We start from the raw sequence: 21,858 nt of genomic DNA, 5'->3' as shown, positions 1-21,858 counted from the left end.
CACTACTGCACTTTCCATATGTGAAAATAATCTCTTCTGTTCATTACACTGCTTATTAAGACATGCCTTTCTCACATCACGCAAATTCAATTAAAGGAAACATTTTATGTTGAAAACAGCAAAAATAGGCCGGTGTGCAGTATAGATGTGAGCAAACTGACGAGGGGCCACATTGTGATGGCCAGATTTGTAGGTCAGAACACGTCCCAAACTGGAGCTCTTGTGGGATGTTTCCAGTCAGCAGCAGAAACCGGTGATGCTGACATGGTCCTGGCCGGCAATGGTACACTGTTGAACGTGAGGAGCAAAAGCTGGACCACGGAGAACTATTTTAGCTCAGATTGCTGAAAAAGTCAGAGGCGGTTCAAATAGAAGTGTCAACTAACTAACGCTAACTGTACATGGGGAAGACATCGCTCCTGCACGCACTGTGAGGAGAACACAAGCTGGTGGAGGCAATGGAAGCAGCTTTGGGAAATGTTCTGCCGGGAAACTCTCCTAGTTTAGTAAAGACCAAATGTGAAACCGTAAAACGAAAGCAAAGCCATTCAGATGCAATGTTGCGTCACAATACCACATGAAGTTATACAAGAGATAGAAAGAAAATAATACACAAGTTCAATTCAAGTCAAATTTATTTATACAGCACCAAGTCATAACAGAGTTACATCGAGGCACTACGTATAGAACAGGTCGAGACCAAACTCTTTATGGAGTTGTTATCTCCCTCGACCGGTTGGGGTGAAAGGGAGAGAGAGGAAGAGAGGCTAGGGAGGGGAGAAGGCGGGAGGGAGGGGGGGCGTATGTTCAAGTATTTTTAACTAAACAAGGAGTGGATTAGCTGGATATATTTCCAAATAATAATGGACTTATGTTGACTTAGTGCTACCGCAAAATACGACTTACTGATGCAGCCAAGTAATGTTGAACAGGCAACTGGGTGTCCGACAAAGGAGAGGAAGTCACTTGTCTTCCACATTGAAACACACGCACACACACACACACACACACACACACACATACACACACACACACACACACACACACAAACAATCGACAGAATAGCCACCAGAGGCAGCATTTGCCAGCGGAAAACATCTGGCTCCACAACCAGCTGTAATTTCTGGTGGTTTTTTTGTAATTTTTATTGCAAGCCTAGAACGTTATCATGAATAGACCTCAGTAAAACAGTTTTGCCCAAGCTGTGAGCTATGCACACCGTCTCACGCAGTATGACTCATGATGAATAATGGCTCATGGATGCAGCTGCATTCTTTTACCCAGGCTCAGGACTTTAAGGTGGCACTGCTGCACCAAACGTTTTAGTGATGTAGATGGATAGAAAATTGTTATATGCATATAATGAAGCAGTAGCCTGAATTTGTTGATGTTTCTTTGAAATTGTATATCATAATTAATAATCAATATGCAGCAAATGAATCCCCATCATCATCAAAGTATTTGAATTTTCTCAGCGTGTTATAATATATGCCAATACATTGTTAAATTTGTCAAGACAAAATCAGATTGAGGAAAAAAGATGAATCTGAGTTCAATTCAGATACTACCTATGAGTTAAAGGGGAATTTTAGGACTTCTAAGATGCCTCCCATCATCTCACTGGAGACGGACCATCGCACGCTCACCCTCTGTGTGGAGATTGGTCCACTATCCACTCCAGAAAGTAAGCTATCACAAAAAGGAAACAATGGTCTTCCCATCCCCTCCTCTTTAGAATGGAAGACAAATGAGGAGAAAAAACTAAACATCCTGTCTGAGTCGGGGGAACCCACAATACATGCATTTGGTGGCAGCTGCACGAAGTCACAGCATTTGCGCCTGTGTGACATGCTGGAGTGCGTTAGTGAATGCATCATCACCGGAGTGGGTGAAAGGAGAGCCAAAGGGATGTCTCTCATGCAGAGCTGAACTCATTCACTGTATTGCTGTATGCATATTGTTGTTTCTGGTCCAAAAAAATCTCTTCACCTCAACACTGGCAGGACGTTGCCTGACCTGTGTTTTGGCAAATTTGCACAGCTGGAGGAAGCATAAACCAGATTAGTGAAGAAATAGAGCAGCGTACCATCTTCTCAACCAACGCAAGATGCCCCTTCACACAGTGTATACCTGACGAGCCAGACAAAAATCGTGAAAATTGGTATGCAAGTAATCATGAGGAGACAGTAAATTATGGCCAAAAAGAGGTCCAGATTGTCAGCACACCCAGATAGTCCGTAGAAGTTTCCCACACCACCGAAAACCTGGGGAGATGTACAGATGAGCTAGCGGGGAACATAGCACACAGTGTTTGACTTTCCTTTGCTCCCTTGATGTTGAATTTCCTTCGCAACGCTACATGCTATGTTCCCTGCTAACTCATTTTGTCATTAATGCAAGCGTCCATGTGCAGCACACACAAACTGATTGAGATACAGCAACAGCCATGTTGTCGTGAAAAGCCGTGGAGGAGGACACAGCTCTCGTGGAACAAGTGTCAAAGCGTTTCCCTGCAGCTGCATACAACAGTACGCCTTGGTGATGACAAAACCATTGTTTAGTAAGAGGCTTCCCCCTAAGGAGGCTCTCTGTAATGTGCACGCCACTTAGTGAGGCAGTGGTGATGAGATTCCTCCTACAGCTTTATGTGAGGAGGAAAAAAAAAACACCCTCCAAGGAAATCATTCAGGATTTGACGGTGCAGGTCGTAATTTGTCAGATAACAAGGCAGGATGGGGTTACGGGGGAAAGCACACCCTTAGCTGCAACTTTTTTACCTGATGTTATGGCTAAACTAACCATTGTGTGGGAAGAAGGCATTTTGAGAGAAATCTGTGCTGTCGGCTCAATTAGCTGGCTCTTCAGAGTGTGTAAAGTCAGGAGGAAGTCCCACCGAGGCATCATTGTGAATGTCACCACCTACTTTCTCGCAGCTCCCTGCAGACAATATTTAGCGTACAAAGACGGATCTTGCTTCAAGCATGATGTAATACAGCGTCTATTGGTGTTTCATCAGTAGAGGAAATGCAGGTCCAAAGCAAAGGACTGTGCTACAGCAGGGTTAAGCAGCCTGTAGGTACATTGCCGGCTGGTATCTTTTGGCAGAAATATGACACTGCCGCTGGCCCTGTCCACAACAGCACTGCCATCACCTTCTCACAACCTGACCTCATATAACCCAAACCATGGCTTCAACTTCAAAACCTTCAGGTGCTGTCATTTGATTGGCTGATCAGAAAACGGCACAGATAATGCAGTGTGCAAATGAACCCAGTGTTTATATTGCGTACTCCGTACTCTTGGTTGCGATATCACCTATCAATAAAGTTGTTGCTCAGAGCACCCCACAGGTGGAGTTCGCTAGACGAGTACAAATCATATTGAATGACATATTGAATGCATGTCGCTAGTTTTTACACATTTTGCCCAAAAACAAACATAAAACTAAGTATAAATGAAGTTCAAACCGTATACTGATCAAATGCATGATTCTAGAGATTATCAAATAAATAAATGGAAAGTAATCCAGAGAAGTATCTGGCAGATGGTTGGCAGCTGTGCTAATTTTTCAAAAATATTCTTTAATCCTTTCCCCTGGAATGAAATTCATAAAATTCCAGAACAGGCATACCTGACAAAGTAGCTTCCAAAGCTTCTGTTAAATTGTCATAAATTCACAAAATTTTCATGGAATCCACAGATAATAGCGTGACTACTCAAATTAAATGCAGCATTCAAATAATTTCAATAGTAATACAGTAAATAATTACAATTGTGAAAACATCAATACAAATGCCAATAAATAATTACTTTTAAGAGCAATTAATACAAGCTCACTCAGGGGTACAATGAAATGGTTAAATACCAGAGAGAAACTTTGTTTCTAACTCTTTTTTTTTTCTATAAAAATACAAATATAATAACATAGCAATATGTAACTTCATAAATTGTCTTTTTTTTTTTTTTTACTCAATTGAGAGCAAATCGGTCTTCTCAGTGCAACATTATGAGATATGCTGCATAAAATTTCTATACAAGAGAAATTAAAGTCTTTAATTTCTCTTTAATAATCTCAACTGAGTGAAGTGAAGTGAAACACAACTTGTTCTTAAAGAAATAAAGGAACAAAGACGACTCACTTTTCTCTTGTTAGTTGGACAGACATAGAGGTAACTGAGGACGGTCTTGGATCCAACTTTGTCATTCATTCTCTCATATGTGGAGCCGTAGTCAGTCGATCTGGAATGAGATGATGGGAAGAAAATTAAGTGAAACGAGAGAAAGAATATTGTAGATAAAGTCGACAACAAGCACACTTAATGTTTTTTGGAAAACGAATGGATAAACAAACAGACTAAGGATCACTGGGATATTGCGGGATACGTTTCAAAATAAGATTTATTTTGCAGGGATGAAAAAGAATGCAATATCGTACCTCGCAATATACAAAACAAATAGCTAGAGATTGATAAGGGGCTGTACCATTATGATGGTATTCAGACCACTGCACTTGTTCTCATATGTTGTCATGGTGCAGCCTTATTAAGATTTGTTATGTTTGTTTATTTTACAGCTGTACCCGCAGTATGGCTGATAATCACAAAGAAATTCAATTTAGAAATTATCGCAATTTTATTTGAAAGGAAATTGTTAATTGTCACAGTAATAACAACGTTCAGCCGTTTTGGAATGGCACGAGGAAATTTAGCTCCGCTGTCCATTTCTCTTGATCATACCAGTGAGACGTGTCTACGCTTTGACTTGAGTCCAACTGTGGCAATCTCAATTGTTTGGATGTGATCTGAAAAGGCACAACGCCCGGCCAGACTGAGCAGTTGGGTAAGAGGGGCCCACGGTGACTCCACAAATCAGACATATGGTAGATTGGCCAGACAAAAGCCTCTCCTCATTGAGAGACACACAAGAAGCAGCTTGTATGGTGCACAAAACACAGTTTTGTGCCGGCAGAGACTCTCATGCTGAGAGAAAAAGGATTCTCTGCTGAAACCAAACCTGAACTGCTTGGCCTCACTTCTAAGCATCATCTATTGAGGTGTCCAGGTGTCTCTTATCGCCTGTCCAATATAATGCCAACAGGAGGGCAGCAAAAGTCTGCGGGATGTTTTTCAGCAGAAGAGACAGGGCGCCTGGCCTGGTAAAGATAGGTAAACAATATTCTTAGTGAAATCCTAGTCCAGAGCACCCAGGACGTCAGACTAGGTGAAAGTTCACCTTCCCACGGATCAGTAACCCACTGCACATAGCGGCGTAGTAACAACTCTGTTGTGTTCTTCAGTAGCCCAGCCAGAGCTCTGTCTTTAACCCAGTCAAACACCTCTGCAAAGACCTGAAAAAGTCTTTTTAATTGTAAGGTCAAATGTCCCTGCGTCTTCATGACTACTTCACCATGTTTCTTCTCTGCACTAATGTTCTACCTGTTATCTGTATCCTGATGATTAAGTAGTGGATGCATTGAGTTGACCAGAAACAGAGCTCACCTCCTACTCAGTTAGAGTTTGCGTTTGCGTTTAACCTGCTAATTCTGAATGCATTTGGTCCCTTGTAGGGGTATTGTCAAACACAGAGAGGCAAGCCCATTGTTTGAAGAAATACATTTCAGAGTTCCCCCGACACAGTTCCTATCCAACTTGACCAAACTGGGAATAAGCTGCAGAGAAGAATACAAAATGTTCACACCTGGTGTTACAAGCAAAGTTTGTTTTGTCATGTGCAAGACTTGGGGCTGTAATCACAGCTAAAGGTGCTTTACAAAACTAATGACATTCAATTAAATTTTCAGCAAAGGGTCTGAGTAGCAATTTTGTCAGTATGGGCTATTGACTGCAGACTATTAAAGGAAAAATGAAGGAGTTTTTGAAAAGGCTTCCGCGTAGCAAAATGTGAAAAAGTTGAGTAATCTGAATGTGTTGAATTCACTGGATGTTGTGCTCTGTGTGTGAGTGAAACCTCTGGCCACAGAACAAGAGAGGGCGAACCAATCAGCTATAGCTGCCAGCAGAAGCGAACCATTCGAAGGTGTCTGGGGACCTGGCGCTATGAATAATTAATTCTCTCCCAGTGAATACTATGAAATAAAATATGACGAGTGCAAAAACATGTCGATGTTTCTGAACCCATGGGCTTTAATAATTTAAGAGTGGGAATGAGCCTGTTAGCCAGCCTAGTCCCTAGAAACTCCACATAAATCCATCATCACTAGTAACTACCAAATCAGCCTTTACACAGAATATTACAGCAGTTACAGAGCCATCTTGCCCCCCCTCTCCTTTTATCCCAAAGCTGCATTCTTGTGTACAGGATTTTCATTATATTTCTCTCTGTGGGGATAGAAGTACCCATCCACAACTGTGGCATGGCTCCCATTTGGATTTGCAGCCTAAAGTGACGAGGATACCTATTTCTAAACGCTTTCTTTTTTTAGTCAAACACCACTGCTTCTACTGCTTCCTTACAGCAAAGTTTCCGGGAAATTGAAGATACTTTTCTCGCTCACATTCATTCCTGGTTGCCTGAAAGACTCAGGAGGGATTATAAAACATATATGATAATGAGTTAGACAGACGGCATCATTTCCGTGACATAATAAAGTCGCAGTGAGGAATGAGGAGCTGCTCCGGGATGATCCTGATTTGGAGCAAGAGCAGTGGACCACGTTGTTTTCCTCAACGGGACACTGCTACCTCCTGAGAGGATGTTTTCATTTATGTGTACATTTACTTATTTGGCAGAGGCTTTTATCCAAAGTGACTTCCTATTGAAGGACAAGTCTTTCTTCAGAGAAACAGGTTGTTTTTAAACTGACACCAGGACGAATTTCTGTCTTATCACCTGATGAAAACAATGTACACGATTTGATTTCTGAACTACGATGTGTTAATACATACGCATATTTTTTTTTAACTGGTTTGTAAATAAGGTAAGAAACCAACTGAACTGTTTGTCATTTAGCAAGGAAAAAAATGTGTCTGAACAAGGGGCTGCCGCGCTTCCATCCAACTTCAACCTGAATGTTTTACCAATAGCCAAAATGTCTCTGAGATATTTCTATATATTTACAAGAATGTGCATCTTTTTTTTCTTTTTTTTTGGCACTAATTATTGATTAATTATTCATTAAAAACTGAAGGATGATTGGGGTCCTTCATCATTCAGAAGTCACTATTCGCCTGCATGTGTAGCAACAGATGAGCCACTCACCCACAAGCTCAGGTTCAAGAAAAGGTCTCTTTACAGCGCCAGATGAACACATCACTGTGCCTCCGGGCATGAACATTTAAATGCCCTCCCATGAAAAAAAAGCAGCTTGAATCATTTCGTTAAAGCCACTACAGGACAAGACGAGAAAATAAATAGCGGAGCTGTCAACAGTATTCGGCTTTCTGAGGCCGGCTAAAGAGTATCATGATGTGCCGCTGCAGTAGAAGCAGTAAAGAGCTATGTAGAGCATGACTGAAATCTTAAACAGATATGTTGATTGTGTTCTCCCTTCCCTGAACCTTGCAGGGGTCTGTGGCTCCAGTGTAACTGCCCTAATGGTTAATCTGGCCTTGGCTCTAACTGTTTATGTATCGTAACTCAGTGACTCCAGACACATCTAACATGTTACTGCGGATATATGACAGCAAAGTTTGCCAACCTCTGGTCTGTCTCCCCCTGACTGTAATACTACTGTATACCATGTGAATTCAACACAGAAAGACAGCAACGACCTCACTGATAAAGTCCTGAGGTCCTGTTATGTTAGCTTCATAGAAGCAAGAAGACGACTGAATTCTGCGTCATAAACTAAATATTTCAATTTATGACAGACTCTACACAATCAACTGAGGCTGAAGTTGATCTACACAGTTCAGTACACCACAGAAGTTTTTTTTTAAATTTTTTTAATAGTTAAACACATTTACAATTTTGCGTAACAGCTTCATTGATGAGAATGATTGCCTTTAAAGCTAAAGCCTGGATACAATTAAGTCCTCAGTTCTGTCCATTATCCATCCATTGTCTGTATTGTTAATCTATGGAGGGTCACGGGGGGGCTCGAATCAATGGTGGCAGCCAGGGGTGCAGCATGTTTGCCTCATCATTTAAAAGTTTATAATGAATATGCTACTGTATAATGAATATGTATAAAAAAAAAAAAAGACAAATTATTAAAATAAACCAAGTATAGATAATGTCAGCATTTTAAAAAAATCCATTTGATGTGTGATTAATCATCTGCACTCTCCATCTTTATTCACAGAGCTAATGTTTTTTATCTAAACAAACACATCAACATTTGCTAACAGTGTCTGAATCTCACTGCTGAGTCACTGCTCCCAAAATACAATGACAGTTCTTCCTTTTCCGTCAGTTCTGTCAAGTGAGACAATTTATATTTACTTTTTATTTTGTTTATTTCTTACTTACAAGAAACTACTTTCTTACAACAAAGTTATGCCCTCCTACTATTTCAGTTAAAAATGTAAATGGTGGCACTATTTTTGGGATAGCGATTTTGTCTAACGTGGCCACAAATATTTTGGAAAATTGGGGAAGCAAGGATAGTTGTCTGTGGTTGTTTGTCTCCATTTTTTATGAAGTGGAATTGCTTTGGCTGTCATATTCATATTTTCAGGAAATATCACTGTTGAAAAGGATAGGCTGCATATATATGTAAATATTTCAATAACCAATTCAGTTAAGTCCATATCTGCAGTCAGTGGATCCTTTACCTGCACAACCTTTTGCAATACTGAGTATATTTTCTTTTTCAATCTTACCAAGAAAAATAGAATCCACATTATCCATTAATGAGCTGATTTTAATTTACCATTTTTTATGACACATGTAGCCTTCATGTTGTTTTTATTTTTATTTAGTAAATCACCATTGTACTCTTTTTTATGTCTTCTTACTGTCCATACTAATTTCTTTTTATATTTCTTAAATCAGCTTCTTTAAACCTTAACTTTAAAAAACTTCTATCTAAATAATGTTCCTTCTTGCAGGCTCTCCGTAGTCCTTTAGTCCTCCATGGTTTGTCAAGAGCAGTTTTCCTTGTAAGACTTCTGAGTTTACAGTTTTGTGTTTTTTTTTTTAACTACATTTGTGAAAATATTGTCAATAACAGTTGTACTCTGTGGAGTGATTCTTGCTGGTTTAGACATCATTGGATACAGACTCAAACTGTACATTGAATTTATGAATCCACTTGTTGTCTTCAGCAAACTTTTCAAGATCAATATTAGAGTCTCCACATAAAAACACAGTGTTATTATGGCTCCTGTCAAACAGCTCCATTATTTTGTCTGTCTGTGTCTGTGTTTCTGCGCAGGGACCTGGTGATCTATAGACTCAACTGATTCAAACATTTTTAGTCATTTCGACTGTGATGGCTTCCATTCTGTTCACATAATACAACCCATATCCATCTTTCAACCATTTTTCTGACACCGCAGCTATACTAAAACTCCTTCTGAACTGCTGAACTGCCATCTTTTATTTTTGATAAGTTACAATTTAGACAGAGTTCCATTCCTCTTTAGTTTAGTTTTAACGGGAATTAATATGTTCCTGTTTGTACCCTTCTCTACATCATATTTTACTCTCAGAATCTGCATCTAAATTTGTATATTGGTCCGTGCTCCAGTGTATGTATCTATTCTGTATCCACTCTTCAATCCATCACCTTCCACCTATATCAAGTATTTTGATTTCAGTTTCATAACCAAGCTTCATTTTCCCTTTCTGAATTTATCCAGGTCTTTGAGGTCTCGTATAATCTTGGCCTGGCCGCCTTCTTCGTCCCTAATCCATACATTGCCATACATTTTGTAGTGTGTGACAAACACAAATAGCTTCACTTTGAATGTTTATGCTCTTACTGTGCAGAAAGTCCACCACTTGTTGCTCCACTGTCAACAGTTCTTCCTGCGTGGCGTCTTCTGTTGTCTGTCAGTTTGCAGAAGCTCGAGCACGTCGAGTTTCCAGACGTGCTAATACTTGTCTCTTCTTGTGTATTGCACCGTCTGCTCCAGCACTATTACCTTTAACGTCTCTCTCTGTCAGCATGGCTTTCAGTGATTTTGTTTCCTCTATTAGTCCAATTAATCGTTCCCGCTGCGATGCTAACTTTGTCAGCTCACCTGACATAAGGTTTAGAGATCTTTTGATATCTGCCAGGTCATCTGTAGTTGTCATATCTTTGCCCCGTGTGTTGTTTCTTCCGTTCAGCATTTCTTCTTCACCAGCTGACTGGGCTGGTTAGCTGGGCTGATAGTCTTGTCCATGTAGACTCTTTCACCAAAACCCAGAAAACGTCCACTTCTGAGCTGCGGACGGCTCAGAAGTTATCAGCTGCCACTTCTGAGAGCTTTCCTGGACACACTGGGAGAGCTCACTTTAAAAGCTTATCACTGTGCGAAGTTCTTTTTTTGTCACCACGGAAACCTGGCTTTTGCGTCTTTGACCGTGAAACAGATTTGTTTCACTCGCAGTAAACTGGTATTGAAGGGCAGTATTTAAAGAGTGGAATTGATTGCAGAATGTTCAATGAGCAGTTTACTTCATCTAGACAAGCAACTACTAAGTGGCAGACAGACTGAAATTGCATGATGGGATGTTTGTGAGGTTTTGCCAGATGGCTGCCAGTAAAGCAGAACAATTCCATGTTGGTGTATAACAGCGTTGACCATTCTCTGGAGAGAGAGAAAGAGCGATAGAAAAAAAAAAAAATGTGCCTGTGAGGGATGGAAACACCATCCAATCCACATTACCTTCTCAAGTTCCTACAAACAAAACACATCACCCTGAAGCGTATGCAGGAAATATAATGGAAAGGTGCTGCAATAGCTCGAACAGGAAAACAAAAAGGTCTGATTCATTGTCCTTAGAAAGACAGTCACGTTGACACTCAGAGAGTGAGAGAGACAGAAAGAGGAAAAGGTTTCCGAGCAAAGACGCCCGTGGCAAAATGAAGCCTGAAGATTCCGCACACTTGTCAACTGATGTGCTTGAAAAATGTTTCCAGCAGAGGGGAACCAAAGCGTTCTATGCAGTGTTGAGGGGTCAGATGTAAGAAATGCTTGAATACGTTGCAGACATTTTCGCTTGAATTGTCTAAATTGTTGTAGTCTTGTCCCAGTGACATACTCTAGGGGATGACAAAACCAATTCTGCTCAGCCACAGGTGCTTGACACAGGTATGCTCTCTGAATGTAATCCAGGAAACTTTGTATGACTACGAAATAAAGTAAGAGCTGTAACCACAACAGACCACCTGAGAATTTGGTCACTAAGTAGGAAAGACTAGATTTGGGCAACTTTTACGGCCTCATAAAATTTACAGACAGGAAAAAAAAACATGTCTAGGCTGAAATGAGACCGTGACATAAAGAAGGACACCACACAACCACTTTTCAGAGACACAAATGTTCACTGAAGGATGTGACCTCACGTTGCAGTGCCTCCTTAAGTCCAGGATAATGTTTGTGTTAAATCAAATCACAAGTCTTTTTAAGGTCTCTGTAATCTTGACCTGTGATCTTTAACTACCAAATGGTTGTACTTCCTTACGTCCAAATGAAAATTTATATCCAATGTGAACAGATTCTCTGAAGTGGAAAAGACAGAAAACAGCGCTGGGCTCTTGAAAATTTAAATCAGCAATGACAGCGAAGAACTCAAAACTTGATAATGTCTGTATTCAGTGCAGTCGGATGCATTTTTTTCATGCTTAAATGGTGCAAGTGAACAATAAGGACTGAGGGCAACTCTGCTGAGCATCTTCATAATTAAAAAAGAGCAGAACTTCCTTCCATGTGAATGCAGGCAGTACTTGTATTTAACCTTAGCCAAGACAAGCCACTTTTAACCCAGTTATGCCCTGAAGAGGATGTCCGGACATGTGGATGAACTGAAGATCAATGTTCACTGGGTCAGAACTGGCCACAGCGTAGGCTGGAATTCATTTGTCTGTGTGATGGCCCTGTGGCGACTGGTGACCTGTCCAGGGTGTTTTTCCTGCTGTTTTGTGTGAAGCATGGAGAGAAAGCCTCTCTGTGAGGCAGCATGCAGGCACAGATAATGAATGGATGGATGGGTTGCCCTGAGTAATTAAACTGCTCTGTGTAGCCCGTCTCTGGCTTTAGTCAGCAATGGATTATTAAGTGCTTTAATCCAAAACACTAAGCCGACACTCTTGACAACATTCATGCAGAAATACTGTTGTCATAGTTCACTATTACAATAAGTAGACTTTGCTCTTGAGTTGTTGTTTTTTTTTTTCTTTCTTTCTTTCTCCCCATTCAAAGCAGCCTTCTTTGCATTTTACATTAGCTAGAGCAGAAATATGCTAGGGCAAGCTGCTGTTCTTCAGTGCAGCCTGTAGGCATGAGACACAATACAAAGACATTTGAACAAACCAAAAAACATATGGATTACTTATATTCCATAAAAAGTGTTTGTATTATATACTGTGCATACGTTTAGCAGAATAGCCATGATGCTTCACAACATCATCTGACTATATTGGTTTTACTCTGGCATATCATATATATACAGATTTTTATGAGGAAAATATATCATAATGTGTTTATATTTATTAATTAACTTTGGACAAGCTAACATTGGATAAGCTAATGCGCTCACACATTATAAGTATGCTTACAATTAGCTTTTGTTGACAGGTAATGATTCACTCATGCAAAGCCCAAACTTCAACCCAGAACTCTGAAAGTGCCCTCCACTTCTTTTAGACTTCTGATAAAACTTAATGCTACTTTAGGCTAAAATCAGCACAGTTTTTGGAGACTTGATTTTGTAAAACGGCCTTTGTATTCATTTGCAGTAGGCTATTGCGCGCAAGTCTGACTTAGAGATGGAATGGATGAAGTGGATAGAGGGGGGATAGAGTGGTATTGACACTGATAAAACCAATACATAATGCAATAGTCCATATCAGATTTATCTTATGCTCCACTCAATAATATTGTTTTGAGACAAGTCAGAAAGGAAAAGCTTTAGAGTAATGAAAAGCCAATCTAATATTTGCTGTACACCTAGTGAATTAAAACGGCATTATTGCAGGATAACTAAATGCCTGGTGCGGAGGAGGCAAACATCAAGAAGGATTTGACAATCAATGCTGCCATCAGCAAAGTGTGTCTCAGCACGGAGAGTCATAATATTCAAGCTGTCACGGAGATTATCTGTGGAATTTACACTCACCCTCAGCTGCACTCTTGTGAAAACTTGCACACCAACTGAAGCATTCATACACGCAGTCATGCTCAGGAAAGGCACACACATACACATGCTTGCATTTTTTCATTGTTTCCACCCAAGGCAACTGCTGCCCAATCTCTCCTCTGATGCGGAAACCAAGCATAATTGAAAATGACTTTGGAGAATTGCCACATTGAGATTGCTAGATACTGTATTTGCAGGTGTTTCTGTGAGAGAGCTCATAGTTGTCAGTGGAACACACGTGAGAGTTGAGGACAATGAAACATGACAAAAATAATGGAACCTCAAAAGACTGAGCAGCATAAACTCTGCCTTTCATTCAGTATATGAAGAAATGTGTTTACGTGCATATTCGTCTGTGTGCACGTGTTAATGTCTGAGTGTTTGTTAGTAGGAAAGAGTGAACTGAAAATACAAAAGCCATCCATGTGTGAAAGAAACAAAAAAAAAAAAAACAAAACAAGAAATGTGTCTGCCAACCCCGCTGGAAGCCACACTGCTGTTAATACAAAGCACAGAGAAAGTCAGAGACCGTCCTGCAGTGTAAAGCAAAAGATCCATGTAACAATCTCAGAGTGTGATACATGTAAACAACAAACAAAACACAAAGGGGGAGAGAGGGGAGAACAGAGATACCTTAAAGGAACAGCCAGAGTTGAACAGAAGTGCTGACATTCAAAGATCGCTCATGACAACATTCGTTGCGTATCCCACTCACAGTCCGTGTTCGCCATTCAACCTTGACGCCAGTGAGGCAAATATTTTTGCTTTAACCACTTTCACAGTCGAGTGTTTTTTTTTTCTCTCTCGCTCTCTCTCTGAATGAATCTTTAAATTAACTAGAAAAGTTCAAAAGAAAAACTCTCCCAAACATGAGGATTTTTTTTTTTTTTTTGTGAGGTCTAGAAAGATGTTTTTAGAAGACAAAAGACGAACTTGGAGAGAGCTTTTTTGACATCCGCCTGGTTTCTATTGTGAATGTTGACTGATGACCTGATCTGGAGTCTAGTCACCTTAACTAACTTTCCTCTTCATTTCTTCAGTCCCTGAGGTAAACCGACCACGAACAATCTTCCCTTTCAGCCGATAGCAGATTTCATTACATAGTGTGATACAGGGCAATACTGACTTGACAAGAAAGAAAAATCTTTCAGCTCCACAAAGCTAGTGAGCCAAAAACAACCCCAAATGACTTCCTTTCATTAGCCATTCAGAACGTTTGGAAAACATTACATTTATTTATTCTGTTTCTGGAGAATGGAAACACACCAAATAGAATCCCATTGATTCAAGTTTGAGCTCCAATGAAATCTCTGGAGCATCGAACCACCTACTGCAAACCTACCGAATCATCAATTCAAGCTACAGTGAACCAGCTCATCATCTTTTTCTGTCTGCATCATTAGCCACGATTAAGATAAAATCATTTGAGTCATATCACCTCTGTAAATTGTTTCTGCCAATTTTGGTCTTCTATACCGCCAAATAAGGTCGTTATAGTTAAACCACCGTATTTCGTGAAGTTAGCATGTTATTGCTTTGCCACTGTCCTTCTTTCTCTCAGCGTACACCTACAGGGAGATTGTTAGAGGTGGAGAGCACTGATACAGGGGTCAGGAGCGCTTTCACACATCATTTCCTCGAACATATTTATCTGACGATAGCTTAACGATCTGCCCATAAACTTACAGAGTTACACTAACAATAAAAGACTGACTTTCTAAAACTCTTCGAAACTCTGAGACAACCAAAAACAAATCATTTCTGTTCTATTACGTGCCTTACTGGGTACAGCAACTTCTCGCTTGAGAATCCTTTTCTCAACCGTATCATGATGGATGAAGGCAAAAAAAACAAACTTTTGATTTATATCTGCCATAACCCCTTTAGATTGATGCTCATCGTGCACTGTGCATACAAAATTCAATTTGAAATAATTCCCTCCCTTTCTGTTAGTGTTGCTCGCCGTGGCTGAATAATTCACAAATGCACACGTTTAGTGGACCGCCAGCTGTTTCCGTGATAGTGACTTGGTAAAGTAAGAGTGATAAAAGCCAGGTAGGAGTGTTGGAAGTCTGCGCACTCTAAAAGTCTTTTGTTTGATTGCCTGTTCATTTGTCAGCATGCATCCACTTGCCACACAACAGGGATAAATACGTTTTTTTTTTTTTTTTTAACTGCCATTTGCGAAGAGAAGGGGAGAAAAATGCTCTGCTGGAAGGTGAGTGGGAGCTATCCTTCACAACTCTGCAGTGCCTTTATCTGGAACCTTTCTTCTTTCTGATAAACAGCTCCTGAGCCAATCATGTGGAACTTATAACTCAGACACGTGGAAGTGAAGTTTCACTGAGGTAAGTAGGAAGAGGGAGGGGAAAATTAATAACAAACTTTGCTGCAACCTTCACTAAACTTTCTTCCCGTGCAACACACACACACACACACACACACACACACACACACACACACACACACACACACATGCACACGCACACGCACACATACAGCAGTTTTGGCAGTGTCGCTCAGTGTTGGCAGGAACCTGTCCATAATCTCAACAGATCTGAGCCTGTGGCTTCAGCACTGACTTAAGCCAGCAGTGGGCAGCTGGTATAGGCAAAAACAAAACATCACCAGCTACCAAGGTCCAACATGATGCTTTAGGGGACTGATGTCAGAATGTTGTCCTCCACAAAAATATTTGTGTCATTTCAGATAAGCCACGGAGTCAGTGCTCGAAGGCTGCCCGCTGCCGTTGACAAACATAGGACATTTTGACATCCATTTGAGGGGTATTTGCTTACCAGTCTGTATGTTTGTGAATTATGGTTTACTTGTTTAGAATCAAGCAAGCAACACTCGTGCCAGTGATGTGGATGGTTCACAATTCCAATTACTGTTTATCACAAAAAATGTGTGTTTAACATTCGTCAACTGGTATCAACAGGCAACAGCTGAATAGCTGGTAGTTGATTACTGCAAGCCAGAAATATAGTAGAGACAGACTATACCCTTGAATTGCCTTACCAAGAAATATCACACTGCCTCCGGACAAAGGCCTCACAATGAAATGCACTAGTTGCTGTTGTGACGGCAAGAAAATGAATACTTGCTTCAGCATTGAACAACAACAACAACAAAAAAAAATCTAATTAAAAAGGTAAGGATTTAAATATTTGAGAAAGCTTCATGGTAAATGAACTCTTTAATAACAGTAAGAGTGATGTATGTGTTAAAGCAAACGCATGAAGGGGAAATCAAAAAGGTTGCAGTAAATCATGTGAAATTTGTTTTAGGGCAGCTTGATTTTGATATTTAATGTTTTATAGACTTGAGTTCTCGTTGTCTCTCTAAATCCAACCATCCATATATATATATATATATATATATATATATATATATATATATATGTGCGTGTGTGTGTGTACACATCTCCCGTTTGAACTAACGCTCCCCGCGGGAGGTATTCGTTAAAATTCTATTTTCTACCTGATCATCAAATAGGTGGTTGCAAAGTAACGGACAATTTAAAGTGGAATTCAAGAGAGAAAATGTATTCCAAATCACTGCCAACATAAATGGCAGCACAGCGAAGAGTGGTGTAAGACCTGAGAAAGAGAATCATTTTTTAACATTAAAAAAGGCACGGTTACAAGAAAATGATTATTGTGATCATTGTGAATAAGTTGATATGTGGTGATACCTAAAGATGGATACTTTGTGGTGAGAACAACTGTGAGGGGGGGTCTGCTTGCTGTGGAGGGGTCCAGTCTAGTCTCTAATCTCTGGGATGGGGGATGGGTGGGGTGAAAAAAGATTAGTTAATTTTAATTTTACTGAACGAGATTAAAAGATCTGAGTCAGTAAAACGATCCGAACTTCCCATCACTAAGCTGGAGTCGAGCCGACTGAATCTTTTTGTTCGCTATCTGTCTAACAATACGAGTGATGGATCTGCCAGGACAGAATAGAAAAAGAAAACCTGGTGGTGACAGGGCTCTGCGAGATTGCATAAGTGCTGCTGAATTGCACATCAGAGATGGCGCCATGAATTCACGGGCGCACTGTGAAATGTTGAAAAAGAAGATGCTTCCTAGTTCACCAGTTCACGATAACAACCAAAAACCAAAAACTTGTATATAAAGTTTATATATTTTAGTTTATATACATATATATATATATATAAATATATATTCCAGAGAGAGGGAGAGAGGAAATACATATAATAATTGTCAGATGAGCAAGCTATCAAAATGATTTACATCTTCACCGTTGAAGATTCATCAGTTTGAGCAGAGGAGTTAATGGCTTATTGATCATCAATAGATGGTTAACCCATTGACTTGCATTGTAACTGTGTGGTTGAATTTTTAATTTTTTTTCCCCTGGTGCCATATTGCTGTGTTTATAACCCGGAGAAACTATTTTGGGCTCTTTATCTGTTGTTTAGCTGGTTGCTCCTGAGGTGATCCTATGGACAGTGCTTACCGTCTACGTACTGGTATGCATTCACAGTAAACTCTATGACTGGCTGGAAAAGAAAGGCTGTAACATGATTTCTTATGGTCTGTAAAATGTACAGCGGTGGTGCACATTTTTCAGTAACTATGTGGAAGAGCCTCTATATTAATTTATGTGGAATGAGTTTGATCATAAGTAACCATGCAGTAGACATTTGTTCATATTTTGAAAGTTGTTCTTCGTGTTTTCACTGTTTTCATCAACATAGTACATTTACTGAAGCCTTTAGTGGCTTTATCAATCATGTCCTCTCCTGAATGTTGTCAGAGAGTTGCTTTTGAAAAGTATCAAGATTGGCTATATTTTGAGGGATATACCAAGTGTAGTGGCAAAAGATGACAAACATCAGGTGGGTCTCTCTGAGAGAGCCAGACCCTTATTACAGGCACTGACCTGTGAAATATCACATACTCTGTGAGCATGCTCAGGAAAATGATGCAATTTGAGAGGATGTCACTCCTAACCCATCAGTGACCCCCATCCTGGCACAGCAGGAGGGGAGGAGTCTGCGACCAGGGAGAGATAATGTAGCGCTATCCTCTCATTCTTTCCCTGATGGCCACTTGTGTTTAGGAGGGGGAACACTGAATGATGATCCCCCCCCCCCCCCCCAAAAAAAAAGCAAAAAAAAAAAAAAAAAACTCCGTCTCCCTCTGTCATAGTCTACAGTGGAAATTAATTCTAAAGGGACAGGCTTCAGATTCATTTTTATCTAGTAGCTATTGCTGGAAACTGCACCGTGTGGCGCCGCACAGCACTCTTTCAAACCCGGTTACAAATTGTTTTACAACCCCAAGAGGAAAATGTACACGTAATATGTAATAAGAGGACACAGACTCAGTTGTTTCTTGATTAATAAAATAATCAGCTTTATCCAAAGCTGGTGGTCTGGTACCACTGAAATTCCCACACACAACTATCACTAGGGTTCTACAGAACGTTCTCTCTATCCATCCATCCATATTGGATATTCAAGGGGACCCTTCTCCCCAACAGCACTGTCCACTGTCTCTTAAGGGACTTGGACATGTACCTGGCACTAACGTTTAGCTGGTATGGGAGCTCATGAGAACATTAGACCCTGTCTTCCTGCTCCCCCACCATCACAGAGACAAAGGGACTTTCTTTACTGACCAGAGCAACTATTGAGACATCTGAGAAATTCATGATGAGTGTTTGGTGAGATCAAAACAGGACTAAGGTGTAAAAGTCTTCCCACACTGAACGCTCTCTCTCTCACACACACACACTAGCCCTTCGTCTTATCACTCCTAAAGGGAGGGCACCAAAAGGACAACAGCCCTCTCGAATAAATCCCCATACATTCTAGGTTGTGTTGGACTAACGCAGGGACTCTCAAACTTTTTCTGTCATTCCATACTTTGGACAAGGGGGATTTTCTGGCTACATGGAGGTTATTAATGCCACTTAATTTATGTGTGGGTGTTTTGAATGTATGATATTGTGTGTGTGTGTCCTTGGATTTCCTTGTTTTTTTTTTTTTTCTTCCCAGGAAACAGGAGTCTATTTTGTCAAGAAATATTTGCATCTGAATTCCTAGTTTCATGCCTGTACATACAGCACTCAAACACAAATTCTTTTCTAATAAACAATATTACATCTGAATTCTGAAATATGACAGGCTGAAAGAAGCTTAAGACACAGAATATGTGTGCTCCTCGACTTGAGAAGAAGACATTTGGATTAATTTGGATAAAAGAAAGGAAGAAAGAGAAAAATCATCCGGATTCCTTTTTTTTTTCTACAAATTTCTTCTGTGTCTTCTTATCAAAAGTTATGTTTTCACCAATATGAGTTGTACTAGCATATGTAAAATTGCCACAGTTCCCCTGATTGTACTTTCTGAACATTTTATATAAGTGATGCAGTACATTCTCCCAGCCAGTTGTCTAATAGTTGCCTAATTAATGATTTTCATTTTCAGAGGCACTAATTTCTGGCAGTTATCCTAATTATGAACACGTCTTCACACCAAACATCATTACATCTGTCATCGGCATTTAATAGGGGACAGAAAAGTGGAGAAAATGCTCTTTTCCCATCAGTATTAATTTGCTGAATGTGAAATTAAGACCAATTAAATCAAAATAATTTGACTCAAATGCCTTGTTTTTGTGAATATTTGCCCTAATAAAATAGGAGAAAATTGAGAGAGCCCATAACAAAGTTCCCTAGAGAATGAATGAAAAGATAGTTAGTAGATGATTATTGGTATTATGGTTTTATCATTTAGCGGTCCACTGAGAAAGACAACATTGATTGATCACATACCACAGAAATAAGATCACTGTTACTGAGAGGCATTTTCACTGCATGGAGGAAAATAAGGCAGTTAAAAGTAGTCCAACCTTAAAAACTCTGCATTTTAGAATGTGCACCAGCTTTATAAGACCAACACTTTGAAATTCACATGTAATTTCTACACAAATTGTATGTTGAATGATTTACATGGACAGTGGCCATTGTATGTGGAGCAACGCCCATTCCTCTAATTTTACTGATACTAATTGAAAGCGAGAAGAGGCAATCTGGCAATAATGATCAAATTACCTAACCCTTTCATGAAACGCATCTAATACACCCACATTTTGGGCTTCATATAAATAACAGTGTTTGTCTTGTGCTTTTGCTAAGACGCTATTGCAAAACCTATATAATGTCTATAAAGTTCACCATCTTAATTTATCATATTAGCATTCTGTCACTTTACAATCATCTATCATTGCTACAGTTGAGGCAGGGGAATTGCCATCCATTTCTTGGTTCTCTGTCATTGAAATACTAGACTAATTGGGGTTTTGACCTTAGGGTCATGTTGTGCTGCAAACTGTGATGACTTGCTGATGTTACTCAGCAAATTATCCCCCTCACTGATTGGGGTATATTTTTCAGTTCTGAACAAAGATACTAATGCACTGTAATTTTTCCTGTAATTTCAGCCAGAGAGCTGTGAGCCTTCAGGAAGAGTAGCTCAACATGTTAGTAAAGTTCCAAAGAGAGTTTGATAAAAGAGGTGTAAAGCTAAATTGAATTTCTCTTAAATCACAAATACATTTCCTTTTTGATAGCTAGACTAAAAAGGAAAGAATACAAATAGTATTGGTGTATTGGATCATTATATAGTCTTTTAAAATACTCACAAGTTCCGTCTGTCCCATGCTTATTGATTGTTTTGTTTTTTTTTTTTTTTCTTTCCCTGATGCTGCTAATCTTAGCTGTGAGGACAATTGCCTGTTTTGTCACCAGTGAGGGGAGCTCACGTACTTATTCTGTGAATGGTGGTGATGTCACTATATAGTCGATCCGGGCTCAGCTTGAATCATTTACTTGACATATATATTGAACATATGCACAGACAAAGCCTGTGCCTCATGGCACAAAAGTTGAGAAATTAGGAGTCAGTGCATGTTACAGTGGCGTGAAAATAGTTCAACATCATCACATCACCGAGATTCTGGCCTCACTATTTCAGTATCGTACTGTGAGAACAACTTGAGCAAACTCAGATAAAGCAAAGCTTGATTTGCAAAGTGCACAGGCATAGTTTATGTCAAATTCATAGCGTGACGGGAGGAAAATGTGACCTGACTTTATTGTTGTCATTAATTTTCCTGCATCAGAATGCCTCCAAACAAGTACAGAGCTTGTCATATTTGATACATTTAATCCGCAGAGGGACTCCAGGGGTCAACTGTGAGGGGCTGAACAAATTTGAAGAAAAATGTTTTTGCTCAGTTTATTTGTTCTCAAACATTTATCTGTACTACTACGCTTATATAAAGACTGCTTTATTATGCACAGGTCTAACTGATCGGCTTTCATTGTTTAAGGTCAAAATGTTCATTAAAACTGACAAACTGACTGGGTGATACTTTGAAGTGTTACCACTGACTTGACCTTTTCAAAAAGGCAGCCATTTGGGACTTCATCTTATGAAGTGATAAAGCTTCTCTCTATCTACTCCTCTTCAAACCCTATCAGTGATCTGTGATCTCAATTAGCCAGCAACAGAGAGACGAATCACAGACAAGAGCTGACATGAGGCAGTCAGGGCTCTTAGCACTCCCCAGC

At 39.8% G+C, this 21,858-nt stretch overlaps 1 protein-coding gene across 1 annotated transcript in view; it reads right to left on the bottom strand.

Annotated features, from left to right (window-relative positions):
* Positions 1 to 21,858, bottom strand: part of sorcs3a (sortilin related VPS10 domain containing receptor 3a) — a 167,217-nt gene that overhangs the window by 72,306 nt on the left and 73,053 nt on the right. Inside the window, exon 4 of the mRNA XM_029517248.1 lies at positions 4,140 to 4,239. Coding sequence (XP_029373108.1) covers positions 4,140 to 4,239 — 100 coding nt within the window. The remainder of the gene's footprint in view (positions 1 to 4,139; positions 4,240 to 21,858) is intronic.

Source organism: Echeneis naucrates, chromosome 1 (assembly GCF_900963305.1).
Source record: "Echeneis naucrates chromosome 1, fEcheNa1.1, whole genome shotgun sequence".
Lineage (NCBI taxonomy): Eukaryota > Metazoa > Chordata > Actinopteri > Carangiformes > Echeneidae > Echeneis > Echeneis naucrates.
Note: the sequence above shows the minus strand (reverse complement) of the source record. Positions and strands in the feature narration are given on the sequence as shown.